This window comes from Oncorhynchus gorbuscha, unplaced genomic scaffold (genome assembly GCF_021184085.1).
Source record: "Oncorhynchus gorbuscha isolate QuinsamMale2020 ecotype Even-year unplaced genomic scaffold, OgorEven_v1.0 Un_scaffold_1370, whole genome shotgun sequence".
Taxonomy (NCBI): domain Eukaryota; kingdom Metazoa; phylum Chordata; class Actinopteri; order Salmoniformes; family Salmonidae; genus Oncorhynchus; species Oncorhynchus gorbuscha.
This window is the reverse complement of record NW_025746164.1, coordinates 45,308-58,826: the sequence shown is the minus strand read 5'-3', so window position 1 is coordinate 58,826 and position 13,519 is coordinate 45,308. Positions and strand designations below refer to the sequence as shown.

Below are 13,519 nucleotides of genomic sequence, written 5' to 3'. Positions count from 1 at the left end.
ATCTTCTACCTAACCTACCCCTCTCCTCTCTCTCTAACCCCTACATCTTCTACCTAACCTACCCCTCTCCTCTCTCTCTAACCCCTACATCTTCTACCTAACCTACCCCTCTCCTCTCTCTCTAACCCCTACATCTTCTACCTAACCTACCTCTCTCCTCTCTCCCTAACCCCTCTCCTCTCTCCCTAACCCCTACATCTTCTACCTAACCTACCCCTCTCCTCTCCCTCTAACCCCTACATCTTCTACCTAACCTACCCCTCTCCCTAACCCCTCTCCTCTCCCCCTAACCCCTCTCCTCTCCCCTAACCCCTCTCCTCTCCCCCTAACCCTTCTCCTCTCTCCCTAACCCCTCTCCTCTCCTCTCTCCCTAACCCCTCTCCTCTCTCCCTAACCCCTCTCCTCTCCCCCTAACCCCTCTCCTCTCCCCCTAACCCCTCTCCCTAACCCCTCTCCTCTCCCCCTAACCCCTCTCCTCTCTGCCCCAGCAGCAGTTGACGTCCCTCCTGCAGCGTCACGGTGAGGTGTTGGTTGAGTTAGAGCGTTCCTGTCGTGCCTCCCAGCGGCTGCAGGAGTTGTGTGGAGAGTTTGAGCAGCAGAAGGTGTGTTACCTGTCCCTGAACATGTTCCTGCTACGCCCCCTGCATCGTCTGCTGCACTACAAACTGATTCTGGAGAGACTCTGCAAACACTACCCCCCCACACACCAAGACTTCAGAGACAGCAGAGGTAGGACCCTGCTCCTCTAGTTGTCTAGTTAATATCTCAGAGAACCCTGCTCCTCTAGTTGTCTAGTTAATATCTCAGAGAACCCTGCTCCTCTAGTTGTCTAGTTAATATCTCAGAGAACCCTGCTCCTCTAGTTGTCTAGTTAATATCTCAGAGAACCCTGCTCCTCTAGTTGTCTAGTTAATATCTCAGAGAACCCTGCTCCTCTAGTTGTCTAGTTAATATCTCAGAGAGAACCCTGCTCCTCTAGTTGTCTAGTTAATATCTCAGAGAACCCTGCTCCTCTAGTTGTCTAGTTAATATCTCAGAGAACCCTGCTCCTCTAGTTGTCTAGTTAATATCTCAGAGAACCCTGCTCCTCTAGTTGTCTAGTTAATATCTCAGAGAGAACCCTGCTCCTCTAGTTGTCTAGTTAATATCTCAGAGAGAACCCTGCTCTAGTTGTCTAGTTAATATCTCAGAGAACCCTGCTCCTCTAGTTGTCTAGTTAATATCTCAGAGAACCCTGCTCCTCTAGTTGTCTAGTTAATATCTCAGAGAACCCTGCTCCTCTAGTTGTCTAGTTAATATCTCAGAGAACCCTGCTCCTCTAGTTGTCTAGTTAATATCTCAGAGAACCCTGCTCCTCTAGTTGTCTAGTTAATATCTCAGAGAGAACCCTGCTCCTCTAGTTGTCTAGTTAATATCTCAGAGAACCCTGCTCCTCTAGTTGATATATCAGAGAACCCTGCTCCTCTAGTTGTCTAGTTAATATCTCAGAGAGAACCCTGCTCCTCTAGTTGTCTAGTTAATATCTCAGAGAACCCTGCTCCTCCAGTTAATATCTCAGAGAACCCTGCTCCTCTAGTTGTCTAGTTAATATCTCAGAGAACCCTGCTCCTCTAGTTGTCTAGTTAATATCTCAGAGAGAACCCTGCTCCTCTAGTTGTCTAGTTAATATCTCAGAGAACCCTGCTCCTCTAGTTGTCTAGTTAATATCTCAGAGAGAACCCTGCTCCTCTAGTTGTCTAGTTAATATCTCAGAGAACCCTGCTCCTCTAGTTGTCTAGTTAATATCTCAGAGAGAACCCTGCTCCTCTAGTTGTCTAGTTAATATCTCAGAGAACCCTGCTCCTCCAGTTAATATCTCAGAGAACCCTGCTCCTCTAGTTGTCTAGTTAATATCTCAGAGAACCCTGCTCCTCTAGTTGTCTAGTTAATATCTCAGAGAACCCTGCTCCTCTAGTTGTCTAGTTAATATCTCAGAGAACCCTGCTCCTCTAGTTGTCTAGTTAATATCTCAGAGAGAACCCTGCTCCTCTAGTTGTCTAGTTAATATCTCAGAGAGAACCCTGCTCCTCTAGTTGTCTAGTTAATATCTCAGAGAGAACCCTGCTCCTCTAGTTGTCTAGTTAATATCTCAGCGAGAACCCTGCTCCTCCAGTTAATATCTCAGAGAACCCTGCTCCTCTAGTTAATATCTCAGAGAACCCTGCTCCTCTAGTTGTCTAGTTAATATCTCAGAGAGAACCCTGCTCCTCTAGTTGTCTAGTTAATATCTCAGAGAGAACCCTGCTCCTCTAGTTGTCTAGTTAATATCTCAGAGAACCCTGCTCCTCTAGTTGTCTAGTTAATATCTCAGAGAGAACCCTGCTCCTCTAGTTGTCTAGTTAATATCTCAGAGAACCCTGCTCCTCTAGTTGTCTAGTTAATATCTCAGAGAGAACCCTGCTCCTCTAGTTGTCTAGTTAATATCTCAGAGAGAACCCTGCTCCTCTAGTTGTCTAGTTAATATCTCAGAGAACCCTGCTCCTCTAGTTGTCTAGTTAATATCTCAGAGAACCCTGCTCCTCTAGTTGTCTAGTTAATATCTCAGAGAGAACCCTGCTCCTCTAGTTGTCTAGTTAATATCTCAGAGAACCCTGCTCCTCTAGTTGTCTAGTTAATATCTCAGCGAGAACCCTGCTCCTCTAGTTGTCTAGTTAATATCTCAGAGAACCCTGCTCCTCTAGTTGTCTAGTTAATATCTCAGAGAACCCTGCTCCTCTAGTTGTCTAGTTAATATCTCAGAGAACCCTGCTCCTCTAGTTGTCTAGTTAATATCTCAGAGAACCCTGCTCCTCTAGTTGATATCTCAGAGAGCCCTGCTCCTCTAGTTGTCTAGTTAATATCTCAGAGAGAACCCTGCTCCTCTAGTTGTCTAGTTAATATCTCAGAGAACCCTGCTCCTCTAGTTGTCTAGTTAATATCTCAGAGAACCCTGCTCCTCCAGTTAATATCTCAGAGAACCCTGCTCCTCTAGTTGTCTAGTTAATATCTCAGAGAACCCTGCTCCTCTAGTTGTCTAGTTAATATCTCAGAGAACCCTGCTCCTCCAGTTAATATCTCAGAGAGCCCTGCTCCTCTAGTTGTCTAGTTAATATCTCAGAGAACCCTGCTCCTCTAGTTGTCTAGTTAATATCTCAGAGAACCCTGCTCCTCTAGTTGTCTAGTTAATATCTCAGAGAACCCTGCTCCTCTAGTTGTCTAGTTAATATCTCAGAGAGAACCCTGCTCCTCTAGTTGTCTAGTTAATATCTCAGAGAGAACCCTGCTCCTCCAGTTAATATCTCAGAGAGAACCCTGCTCCTCTAGTTGTCTAGTTAATATCTCAGAGAACCCTGCTCCTCCAGTTAATATCTCAGAGAACCCTGCTCCTCTAGTTGTCTAGTTAATATCTCAGAGAACCCTGCTCCTCCAGTTAATATCTCAGAGAACCCTGCTCCTCCAGTTAATATCTCAGAGAACCCTGCTCCTCCAGTTAATATCTCAGAGAGCCCTGCTCCTCTAGTTGTCTAGTTAATATCTCAGAGAGAACCCTGCTCCTCTAGTTGTCTAGTTAATATCTCAGAGAACCCTGCTCCTCTAGTTGTCTAGTTAATATCTCAGAGAACCCTGCTCCTCTAGTTAATATCTCAGAGAACCCTGCTCCTCTAGTTGTCTAGTTAATATCTCAGAGAACCCTGCTCCTCCAGTTAATATCTCAGAGAACCCTGCTCCTCTAGTTGTCTAGTTAATATCTCAGAGAACCCTGCTCCTCCAGTTAACATCTCAGAGAACCCTGCTCCTCTAGTTGTCTAGTTAATATCTCAGAGAACCCTGCTCCTCTAGTTGTCTAGTTAATATCTCAGAGAACCCTGCTCCTCTAGTTGTCTAGTTAATATCTCAGAGAGAACCCTGCTCCTCTAGTTGTCTAGTTAATATCTCAGAGAACCCTGCTCCTCTAGTTGTCTAGTTAATATCTCAGAGAGAACCCTGCTCCTCCAGTTAATATCTCAGAGAACCCTGCTCCTCTAGTTGTCTAGTTAATATCTCAGAGAACCCTGCTCCTCTAGTTGTCTAGTTAATATCTCAGAGAACCCTGCTCCTCTAGTTGTCTAGTTAATATCTCAGAGAACCCTGCTCCTCTAGTTGATATCTCAGAGAGCCCTGCTCCTCTAGTTGTCTAGTTAATATCTCAGAGAGAACCCTGCTCCTCTAGTTGTCTAGTTAATATCTCAGAGAACCCTGCTCCTCTAGTTGTCTAGTTAATATCTCAGAGAACCCTGCTCCTCCAGTTAATATCTCAGAGAACCCTGCTCCTCTAGTTGTCTAGTTAATATCTCAGAGAACCCTGCTCCTCTAGTTGTCTAGTTAATATCTCAGAGAACCCTGCTCCTCCAGTTAATATCTCAGAGAGCCCTGCTCCTCTAGTTGTCTAGTTAATATCTCAGAGAACCCTGCTCCTCCAGTTAATATCTCAGAGAACCCTGCTCCTCTAGTTGTCTAGTTAATATCTCAGAGAACCCTGCTCCTCTAGTTGTCTAGTTAATATCTCAGAGAACCCTGCTCCTCTAGTTGTCTAGTTAATATCTCAGAGAACCCTGCTCCTCTAGTTGTCTAGTTAATATCTCAGAGAGAACCCTGCTCCTCTAGTTGTCTAGTTAATATCTCAGAGAGAACCCTGCTCCTCCAGTTAATATCTCAGAGAGAACCCTGCTCCTCTAGTTGTCTAGTTAATATCTCAGAGAACCCTGCTCCTCCAGTTAATATCTCAGAGAGCCCTGCTCCTCTAGTTGTCTAGTTAATATCTCAGAGAGAACCCTGCTCCTCTAGTTGTCTAGTTAATATCTCAGAGAACCCTGCTCCTCTAGTTGTCTAGTTAATATCTCAGAGAACCCTGCTCCTCTAGTTAATATCTCAGAGAACCCTGCTCCTCTAGTTAATATCTCAGAGAACCCTGCTCCTCTAGTTGTCTAGTTAATATCTCAGAGAACCCTGCTCCTCCAGTTAATATCTCAGAGAACCCTGCTCCTCTAGTTGTCTAGTTAATATCTCAGAGAACCCTGCTCCTCCAGTTAATATCTCAGAGAACCCTGCTCCTCTAGTTGTCTAGTTAATATCTCAGAGAACCCTGCTCCTCTAGTTGTCTAGTTAATATCTCAGAGAACCCTGCTCCTCTAGTTGTCTAGTTAATATCTCAGAGAGAACCCTGCTCCTCTAGTTGTCTAGTTAATATCTCAGAGAACCCTGCTCCTCTAGTTGTCTAGTTAATATCTCAGAGAGAACCCTGCTCCTCCAGTTAATATCTCAGAGAACCCTGCTCCTCTAGTTGTCTAGTTAATATCTCAGAGAACCCTGCTCCTCTAGTTGTCTAGTTAATATCTCAGAGAGAACCCTGCTCCTCTAGTTGTCTAGTTAATATCTCAGAGAACCCTGCTCCTCTAGTTGTCTAGTTAATATCTCAGAGAACCCTGCTCCTCTAGTTGTCTAGTTAATATCTCAGAGAACCCTGCTCCTCCAGTTAATATCTCAGAGAGCCCTGCTCCTCTAGTTGTCTAGTTAATATCTCAGAGAACCCTGCTCCTCTAGTTGTCTAGTTAATATCTCAGAGAACCCTGCTCCTCTAGTTGTCTAGTTAATATCTCAGAGAACCCTGCTCCTCTAGTTGTCTAGTTAATATCTCAGAGAGAACCCTGCTCCTCTAGTTGTCTAGTTAATATCTCAGAGAGAACCCTGCTCCTCTAGTTGTCTAGTTAATATCTCAGAGAGCCCTGCTCCTCTAGTTGTCTAGTTAATATCTCAGAGAACCCTGCTCCTCCAGTTAATATCTCAGAGAGCCCTGCTCCTCCAGTTAATATCTCAGAGAACCCTGCTCCTCCAGTTAATATCTCAGAGAACCCTGCTCCTCCAGTTAATATCTCAGAGAACCCTGCTCCTCCAGTTAATATCTCAGAGAACCCTGCTCCTCCAGTTAATATCTCAGAGAGAACCCTGCTCCTCTAGTTGTCTAGTTAATATCTCAGAGAACCCTGCTCCTCCAGTTAATATCTCAGAGAGCCCTGCTCCTCTAGTTGTCTAGTTAATATCTCAGAGAGAACCCTGCTCCTCTAGTTGTCTAGTTAATATCTCAGAGAGAACCCTGCTCCTCTAGTTGTCTAGTTAATATCTCAGAGAGAACCCTGCTCCTCTAGTTGTCTAGTTAATATCTCAGAGAACCCTGCTCCTAGTTGTCTAGTTAATATCTCAGAGAACCCTGCTCCTCTAGTTGTCTAGTTAATATCTCAGAGAGAACCCTGCTCCTCTAGTTGTCTAGTTAATATCTCAGAGAGAACCCTGCTCCTCTAGTTGTCTAGTTAATATCTCAGAGAGAACCCTGCTCCTCTAGTTGTCTAGTTAATATCTCAGAGAGAACCCTGCTCCTCTAGTTGTCTAGTTAATATCTCAGAGAACCCTGCTCCTCTAGTTGTCTAGTTAATATCTCAGAGAGAACCCTGCTCCTCTAGTTGTCTAGTTAATATCTCAGAGAACCCTGCTCCTCTAGTTGTCTAGTTAATATCTCAGAGAACCCTGCTCCTCTAGTTGTCTAGTTAATATCTCAGAGAACCCTGCTCCTCTAGTTGTCTAGTTAATATCTCAGAGAACCCTGCTCCTCTAGTTGATATATCAGAGATGGTGTGTGTTAGAGAGAGAACACTCCTCCTCTAGCTGATATATCAGAGATGGTGTGTGTTAGAGAGAGAACACTCCTCCTCTAGCTGATATATCAGAGATGGTGTGTGTTAGAGAGAGAACACTCCTCCTCTAGCTGATATATCAGAGATGGTGTGTGTACTAACACTCCTCCTCTAGCTGCCCTAGCTGATATATCAGAGATGGTGCTGCAGCTTCAGGGAACCATGATGAAGATGGAGAACATCCAGAAGCTTCTAGAACTGAAGAAAGATCTGACAGGCATCCAGGACCTGGCTATATCTGGCAGGGTAAGATAACAGTTTTCCCTGGCTTTGCTTTGACAAGTATTGTAGTGATTTATTCCAAGTTGTAGTACATCAGTCCTCATGTTGTCCTTTAGTGTATCTAACTTCCTGTCGTTGTTCATTGTTTCCTCTGTGTTGTTTCTGTCACCCATCCAGGAGTTTATCAGACTGGGCTGTCTCAGTAAGCTCTCAGGGAAAGGACTACAGCAAAGAATGTTCTTCCTGGTTAGTCATTACTTCCTACTTCCTGTCACATGACTCCTCTGCTCCTCACTCACCCTATCTCTCTCTCTGTCCCTCCCTCTCTCTCTCTCTCCTCCTCCTCCAGTTCAGTGATGTCTCATTATATCTCTGTGTTCCTCCCTCTCTCTCTCTCTCCTCCTCCTCCAGTTCAGTGATGTCTCATTATATCTCCGTGTTCCTCCCTCTCTCCTCCTCCTCCTCCAGTTCAGTGATGTCTCATTATATCTCTGTGTTCCTCCCTCTCTCCTCCTCCTCCAGTTCAGTGATGTCTCATTATATCTCTGTGTTCCTCCCTCTCTCCTCCTCCTCCAGTTCAGTGATGTCTCATTATATCTCTGTGTTCCTCTCTCCTCCTCCTCCAGTTCAGTGATGTCTCATTATATCTCTGTGTTCCTCTCTCCTCCTCCTCCAGTTCAGTGATGTCTCATTATATCTCTGTGTTCCTCCCTCTCTCCTCCTCCTCCTCCAGTTCAGTGATGTCTCATTATATCTCTGTGTTCCTCCCTCTCTCCTCCTCCTCCAGTTCAGTGATGTCTCATTATATCTCTGTGTTCCTCTCTCTCCTCCTCCTCCTCCAGTTCAGTGATGTCTCATTATATCTCTGTGTTCCTCCCTCTCTCCTCCTCCTCCAGTTCAGTGATGTCTCATTATATCTCTGTGTTCCTCCCTCTCTCCTCCTCCTCCTCCAGTTCAGTGATGTCTCATTATATCAAATCAAATCAAATCAAATTTATTTATATAGCCCTTCGTACATCAGCTGATATCTCAAAGTGCTGTACAGAAACCCAGCCTAAAACCCCAAACAGCAAACAATGCAGGTGTAAAAGCACGGTGGCTAGGAAAAACTCCCTAGAAAGGCCAAAACCTAGGAAGAAACCTAGAGAGGAACCGGGCTATGTGGGGTGGCCAGTCCTCTTCTGGCTGTGCCGGGTAGAGATTATAACAGAAAATGACCAAGATGTTCAAATGTTCATAAATGACCAGCATGGTCAAATAATAATAAGGCAGAACAGTTGAAACTGGAGCAGCAGCACAGTCAGGTGGACTGGGGACAGCAAGGAGCCATCATGTCAGGTAGTCCTGGGGCACGGTCCTAGGGCTCAGGTCCTCCGAGAGAGAGAAAGAAAGAGAGAATTAGAGAGAGCATATGTGGGGTGGCCAGTCCTCTTCTGGCTGTGCCGGGTGGAGATTATAACAGAACGTGGCCAAGATGTTCAAATGTTCATAAATGACCAGCATGGTTGAATAATAGTAAGGCAGAACAGTTGAAACTGGAGCAGGAGCATGGCCAGGTGGACTGGGGACAGCAAGGAGTCCTCATGTCAGGTAGTCCTGGGACATGGTCCTAGGGCCCAGGCCAGTTGAAACTGGAGCAGCAGCATGGCCAGGTGGACTGGGGACAGCAAGGAGTCATCATGTCAGGTAGTCCTGGGGCATGGTTCTAGGGCTCAGGTCCTCCGAGAGAGAGAAAGAAGGAGAGAAGGAGAGAATTAGAGAACGCACACTTAGATTTACACAGGACACCGAATAGGACAGGAGAAGTACTCCAGATAAACAAACTGACCCTAGCCCCCCGACACATAAACTACTGCAGCATAAATACTGGAGGCTGAGACAGGAGGGGTCAGGAGGGGTCTCTGTGTTCCTCCCTCTCTCCTCCTCCTCCTCCAGTTCAGTGATGTCTCATTATATCTCCGTGTTCCTCCCTCTCTCCTCCTCCTCCTCCAGTTCAGTGATGTCTCATTATATCTCTGTGTTCCTCCCTCTCTCCTCCTCCAGTTCAGTGATGTCTCATTATATCTCTGTGTTCCTCCCTCTCTCCTCCTCCAGTACAGTGATGTCTCATTATATCTCTGTGTTCCTCCCTCTCTCCTCCTCCTCCAGTTCAGTGATGTCTCATTATATCTCTGTGTTCCTCTCTCTCCTCCTCCTCCTCCAGTTCAGTGATGTCTCATTATATCTCTGTGTTCCTCCCTCTCTCCTCCTCCTCCAGTTCAGTGATGTCTCATTATATCTCTGTGTTCCTCTCTCTCCTCCTCCTCCTCCAGTTCAGTGATGTCTCATTATATCTCTGTGTTCCTCTCTCTCCTCCTCCTCCTCCAGTTCAGTGATGTCTCATTATATCTCTGTGTTCCTCTCTCTCCTCCTCCTCCTCCAGTTCAGTGATGTCTCATTATATCTCTGTGTTCCTCCCTCTCTCCTCCTCCAGTTCAGTGATGTCTCATTATATCTCTGTGTTCCTCTCTCTCTCCTCCTCCAGTTCAGTGATGTCTCATTATATCTCTGTGTTCCTCCCTCTCTCCTCCTCCTCCAGTTCAGTGATGTCTCATTATATCTCTGTGTTCCTCCCTCTCTCTCCTCCTCCAGTTCAGTGATGTCTCATTATATCTCTGTGTTCCTCCCTCTCCTCCTCCAGTTCAGTGATGTCTCATTATATCTCTGTGTTCCTCCCTCTCTCTCCTCCTCCAGTTCAGTGATGTCTCATTATATCTCTGTGTTCCTCCCTCTCTCTCTCCTCCTCCAGTTCAGTGATGTCTCATTATATCTCTGTGTTCCTCCCTCTCTCTCTCCTCCTCCAGTTCAGTGATGTCTCATTATATCTCTGTGTTCCTCCCTCTCTCCTCCTCCAGTTCAGTGATGTCTCATTATATCTCTGTGTTCCTCCCTCTCTCCTCCTCCTCCAGTTCAGTGATGTCTCATTATATCTCTGTGTTCCTCCCTCTCTCCTCCTCCAGTTCAGTGATGTCTCATTATATCTCTGTGTTCCTCTCTCTCTCCTCCTCCAGTTCAGTGATGTCTCATTATATCTCTGTGTTCCTCCCTCTCTCCTCCTCCTCCAGTTCAGTGATGTCTCATTATATCTCTGTGTTCCTCTCTCCTCCTCCTCCTCCAGTTCAGTGATGTCTCATTATATCTCTGTGTTCCTCCCTCTCTCCTCCTCCTCCAGTTCAGTGATGTCTCATTATATCTCTGTGTTCCTCCCTCTCCTCCTCCTCCTCCAGTTCAGTGATGTCTCATTATATCTCTGTGTTCCTCCCTCTCTCCTCCTCCTCCTCCAGTTCAGTGATGTCTCATTATATCTCTGTGTTCCTCCCTCTCTCCTCCTCCTCCAGTTCAGTGATGTCTCATTATATCTCTGTGTTCCTCCCTCTCTCCTCCTCCTCCAGTTCAGTGATGTCTCATTATATCTCTGTGTTCCTCCCTCTCTCCTCCTCCTCCAGTTCAGTGATGTCTCATTATATCTCTGTGTTCCTCTCTCTCTGTCCTCCTCCAGTTCAGTGATGTCTCATTATATCTCTGTGTTCCTCTCTCTCCTCCTCCAGTTCAGTGATGTCTCATTATATCTCTGTGTTCCTCTCTCCTCCTCCTCCAGTTCAGTGATGTCTCATTATATCTCTGTGTTCCTCCCTCTCTCCTCCTCCTCCAGTTCAGTGATGTCTCATTATATCTCTGTGTTCCTCTCTCTCTCTCCTCCTCCAGTTCAGTGATGTCTCATTATATCTCTGTGTTCCTCCCTCTCTCCTCCTCCAGTTCAGTGATGTCTCATTATATCTCTGTGTTCCTCCCTCTCTCCTCCTCCTCCTCCAGTTCAGTGATGTCTCATTATATCTCTGTGTTCCTCCCTCTCTCCTCCTCCAGTTCAGTGATGTCTCATTATATCTCTGTGTTCCTCCCTCTCTCCTCCTCCAGTTCAGTGATGTCTCATTATATCTCTGTGTTCCTCTCTCTCTCCTCCTCCAGTTCAGTGATGTCTCATTATATCTCTGTGTTCCTCCCTCTCTCCTCCTCCTCCAGTTCAGTGATGTCTCATTATATCTCTGTGTTCCTCTCTCCTCCTCCTCCTCCAGTTCAGTGATGTCTCATTATATCTCTGTGTTCCTCCCTCTCTCCTCCTCCTCCAGTTCAGTGATGTCTCATTATATCTCTGTGTTCCTCCCTCTCCTCCTCCTCCTCCAGTTCAGTGATGTCTCATTATATCTCTGTGTTCCTCCCTCTCTCCTCCTCCTCCTCCAGTTCAGTGATGTCTCATTATATCTCTGTGTTCCTCCCTCTCTCCTCCTCCTCCAGTTCAGTGATGTCTCATTATATCTCTGTGTTCCTCCCTCTCTCCTCCTCCTCCAGTTCAGTGATGTCTCATTATATCTCTGTGTTCCTCCCTCTCTCCTCCTCCTCCAGTTCAGTGATGTCTCATTATATCTCTGTGTTCCTCCCTCTCTCCTCCTCCAGTTCAGTGATGTCTCATTATATCTCTGTGTTCCTCCCTCTCTCCTCCTCCTCCTCCAGTTCAGTGATGTCTCATTATATCTCTGTGTTCCTCCCTCTCTCCTCCTCCAGTTCAGTGATGTCTCATTATATCTCTGTGTTCCTCCCTCTCTCCTCCTCCTCCAGTTCAGTGATGTCTCATTATATCTCTGTGTTCCTCCCTCTCTCCTCCTCCTCCAGTTCAGTGATGTCTCATTATATCTCTGTGTTCCTCCCTCTCTCTCCTCCTCCAGTTCAGTGATGTCTCATTATATCTCTGTGTTCCTCCCTCTCTCCTCCTCCTCCTCCAGTTCAGTGATGTCTCATTATATCTCTGTGTTCCTCCCTCTCTCTCCTCCTCCAGTTCAGTGATGTCTCATTATATCTCTGTGTTCCTCCCTCTCTCTCCTCCTCCAGTTCAGTGATGTCTCATTATATCTCTGTGTTCCTCCCTCTCTCCTCCTCCTCCAGTTCAGTGATGTCTCATTATATCTCTGTGTTCCTCCCTCCCTCTCTCCTCCTCCTCCTCCAGTTCAGTGATGTCTCATATCTCTGTGTTCCTCCCTCTCTCTCCTCCTCCAGTTCAGTGATGTCTCATTATATCTCTGTGTTCCTCCCTCTCTCCTCCTCCTCCAGTTCAGTGATGTCTCATTATATCTCTGTGTTCCTCCCTCTCTCCTCCTCCTCCAGTTCAGTGATGTCTCATTATATCTCTGTGTTCCTCCCTCTCTCCTCCTCCAGTTCAGTGATGTCTCATTATATCTCTGTGTTCCTCTCTCCTCCTCCTCCAGTTCAGTGATGTCTCATTATATCTCTGTGTTCCTCCCTCTCTCCTCCTCCTCCAGTTCAGTGATGTCTCATTATATCTCTGTGTTCCTCCCTCTCTCCTCCTCCAGTTCAGTGATGTCTCATTATATCTCTGTGTTCCTCCCTCTCTCCTCCTCCTCCAGTTCAGTGATGTCTCATTATATCTCTGTGTTCCTCCCTCTCTCCTCCTCCTCCAGTTCAGTGATGTCTCATTATATCTCTGTGTTCCTCCCTCTCTCCTCCTCCTCCAGTTCAGTGATGTCTCATTATATCTCTGTGTTCCTCCCTCTCTCCTCCTCCTCCAGTTCAGTGATGTCTCATTATATCTCTGTGTTCCTCCCTCTCTCCTCCTCCTCCAGTACAGTGATGTCTCATTATATCTCTGTGTTCCTCCCTCTCTCCTCCTCCTCCAGTTCAGTGATGTCTCATTATATCTCTGTGTTCCTCCCTCTCTCTCCTCCTCCAGTTCAGTGATGTCTCATTATATCTCTGTGTTCCTCCCTCTCTCCTCCTCCAGTTCAGTGATGTCTCATTATATCTCTGTGTTCCTCCCTCTCTCTCCTCCTCCAGTTCAGTGATGTCTCATTATATCTCTGTGTTCCTCCCTCTCTCCTCCTCCTCCTCCAGTTCAGTGATGTCTCATTATATCTCTGTGTTCCTCCCTCTCTCCTCCTCCAGTTCAGTGATGTCTCATTATATCTCTGTGTTCCTCCCTCTCTCTCCTCCTCCAGTTCAGTGATGTCTCATTATATCTCTGTGTTCCTCCCTCTCTCTCCTCCTCCAGTTCAGTGATGTCTCATTATATCTCTGTGTTCCTCCCTCTCTCCTCCTCCTCCTCCAGTTCAGTGATGTCTCATTATATCTCTGTGTTCCTCCCTCTCTCCTCCTCCAGTTCAGTGATGTCTCATTATATCTCCGTGTTCCTCCCTCTCTCCTCCTCCTCCTCCTCCAGTTCAGTGATGTCTCATTATATCTCTGTGTTCCTCCCTCTCTCCTCCTCCTCCAGTTCAGTGATGTCTCATTATATCTCTGTGTTCCTCCCTCTCTCCTCCTCCTCCAGTTCAGTGATGTCTCATTATATCTCTGTGTTCCTCCCTCTCTCCTCCTCCTCCAGTTCAGTGATGTCTCATATCTCTGTGTTCCTCCCTCTCTCTCCTCCTCCAGTTCAGTGATGTCTCATTATATCTCTGTGTTCCTCCCTCTCTCCTCCTCCTCCAGTTCAGTGATGTCTCATTATATCT

At 46.2% G+C, this 13,519-nt stretch overlaps 1 protein-coding gene across 1 annotated transcript in view; it reads left to right on the top strand.

Moving 5' to 3' along the window:
- The window catches only part of LOC124022402 (FERM, ARHGEF and pleckstrin domain-containing protein 1-like), a 93,749-nt gene that overhangs the window by 53,240 nt on the left and 26,990 nt on the right, over window positions 1-13,519 (top strand). Inside the window, exons 13-15 of the mRNA XM_046337338.1 lie at window positions 492-729; window positions 6,859-6,989; window positions 7,143-7,211. Of these exons, the coding sequence (XP_046193294.1) occupies window positions 492-729; window positions 6,859-6,989; window positions 7,143-7,211 (438 nt within the window). The remainder of the gene's footprint in view (window positions 1-491; window positions 730-6,858; window positions 6,990-7,142; window positions 7,212-13,519) is intronic.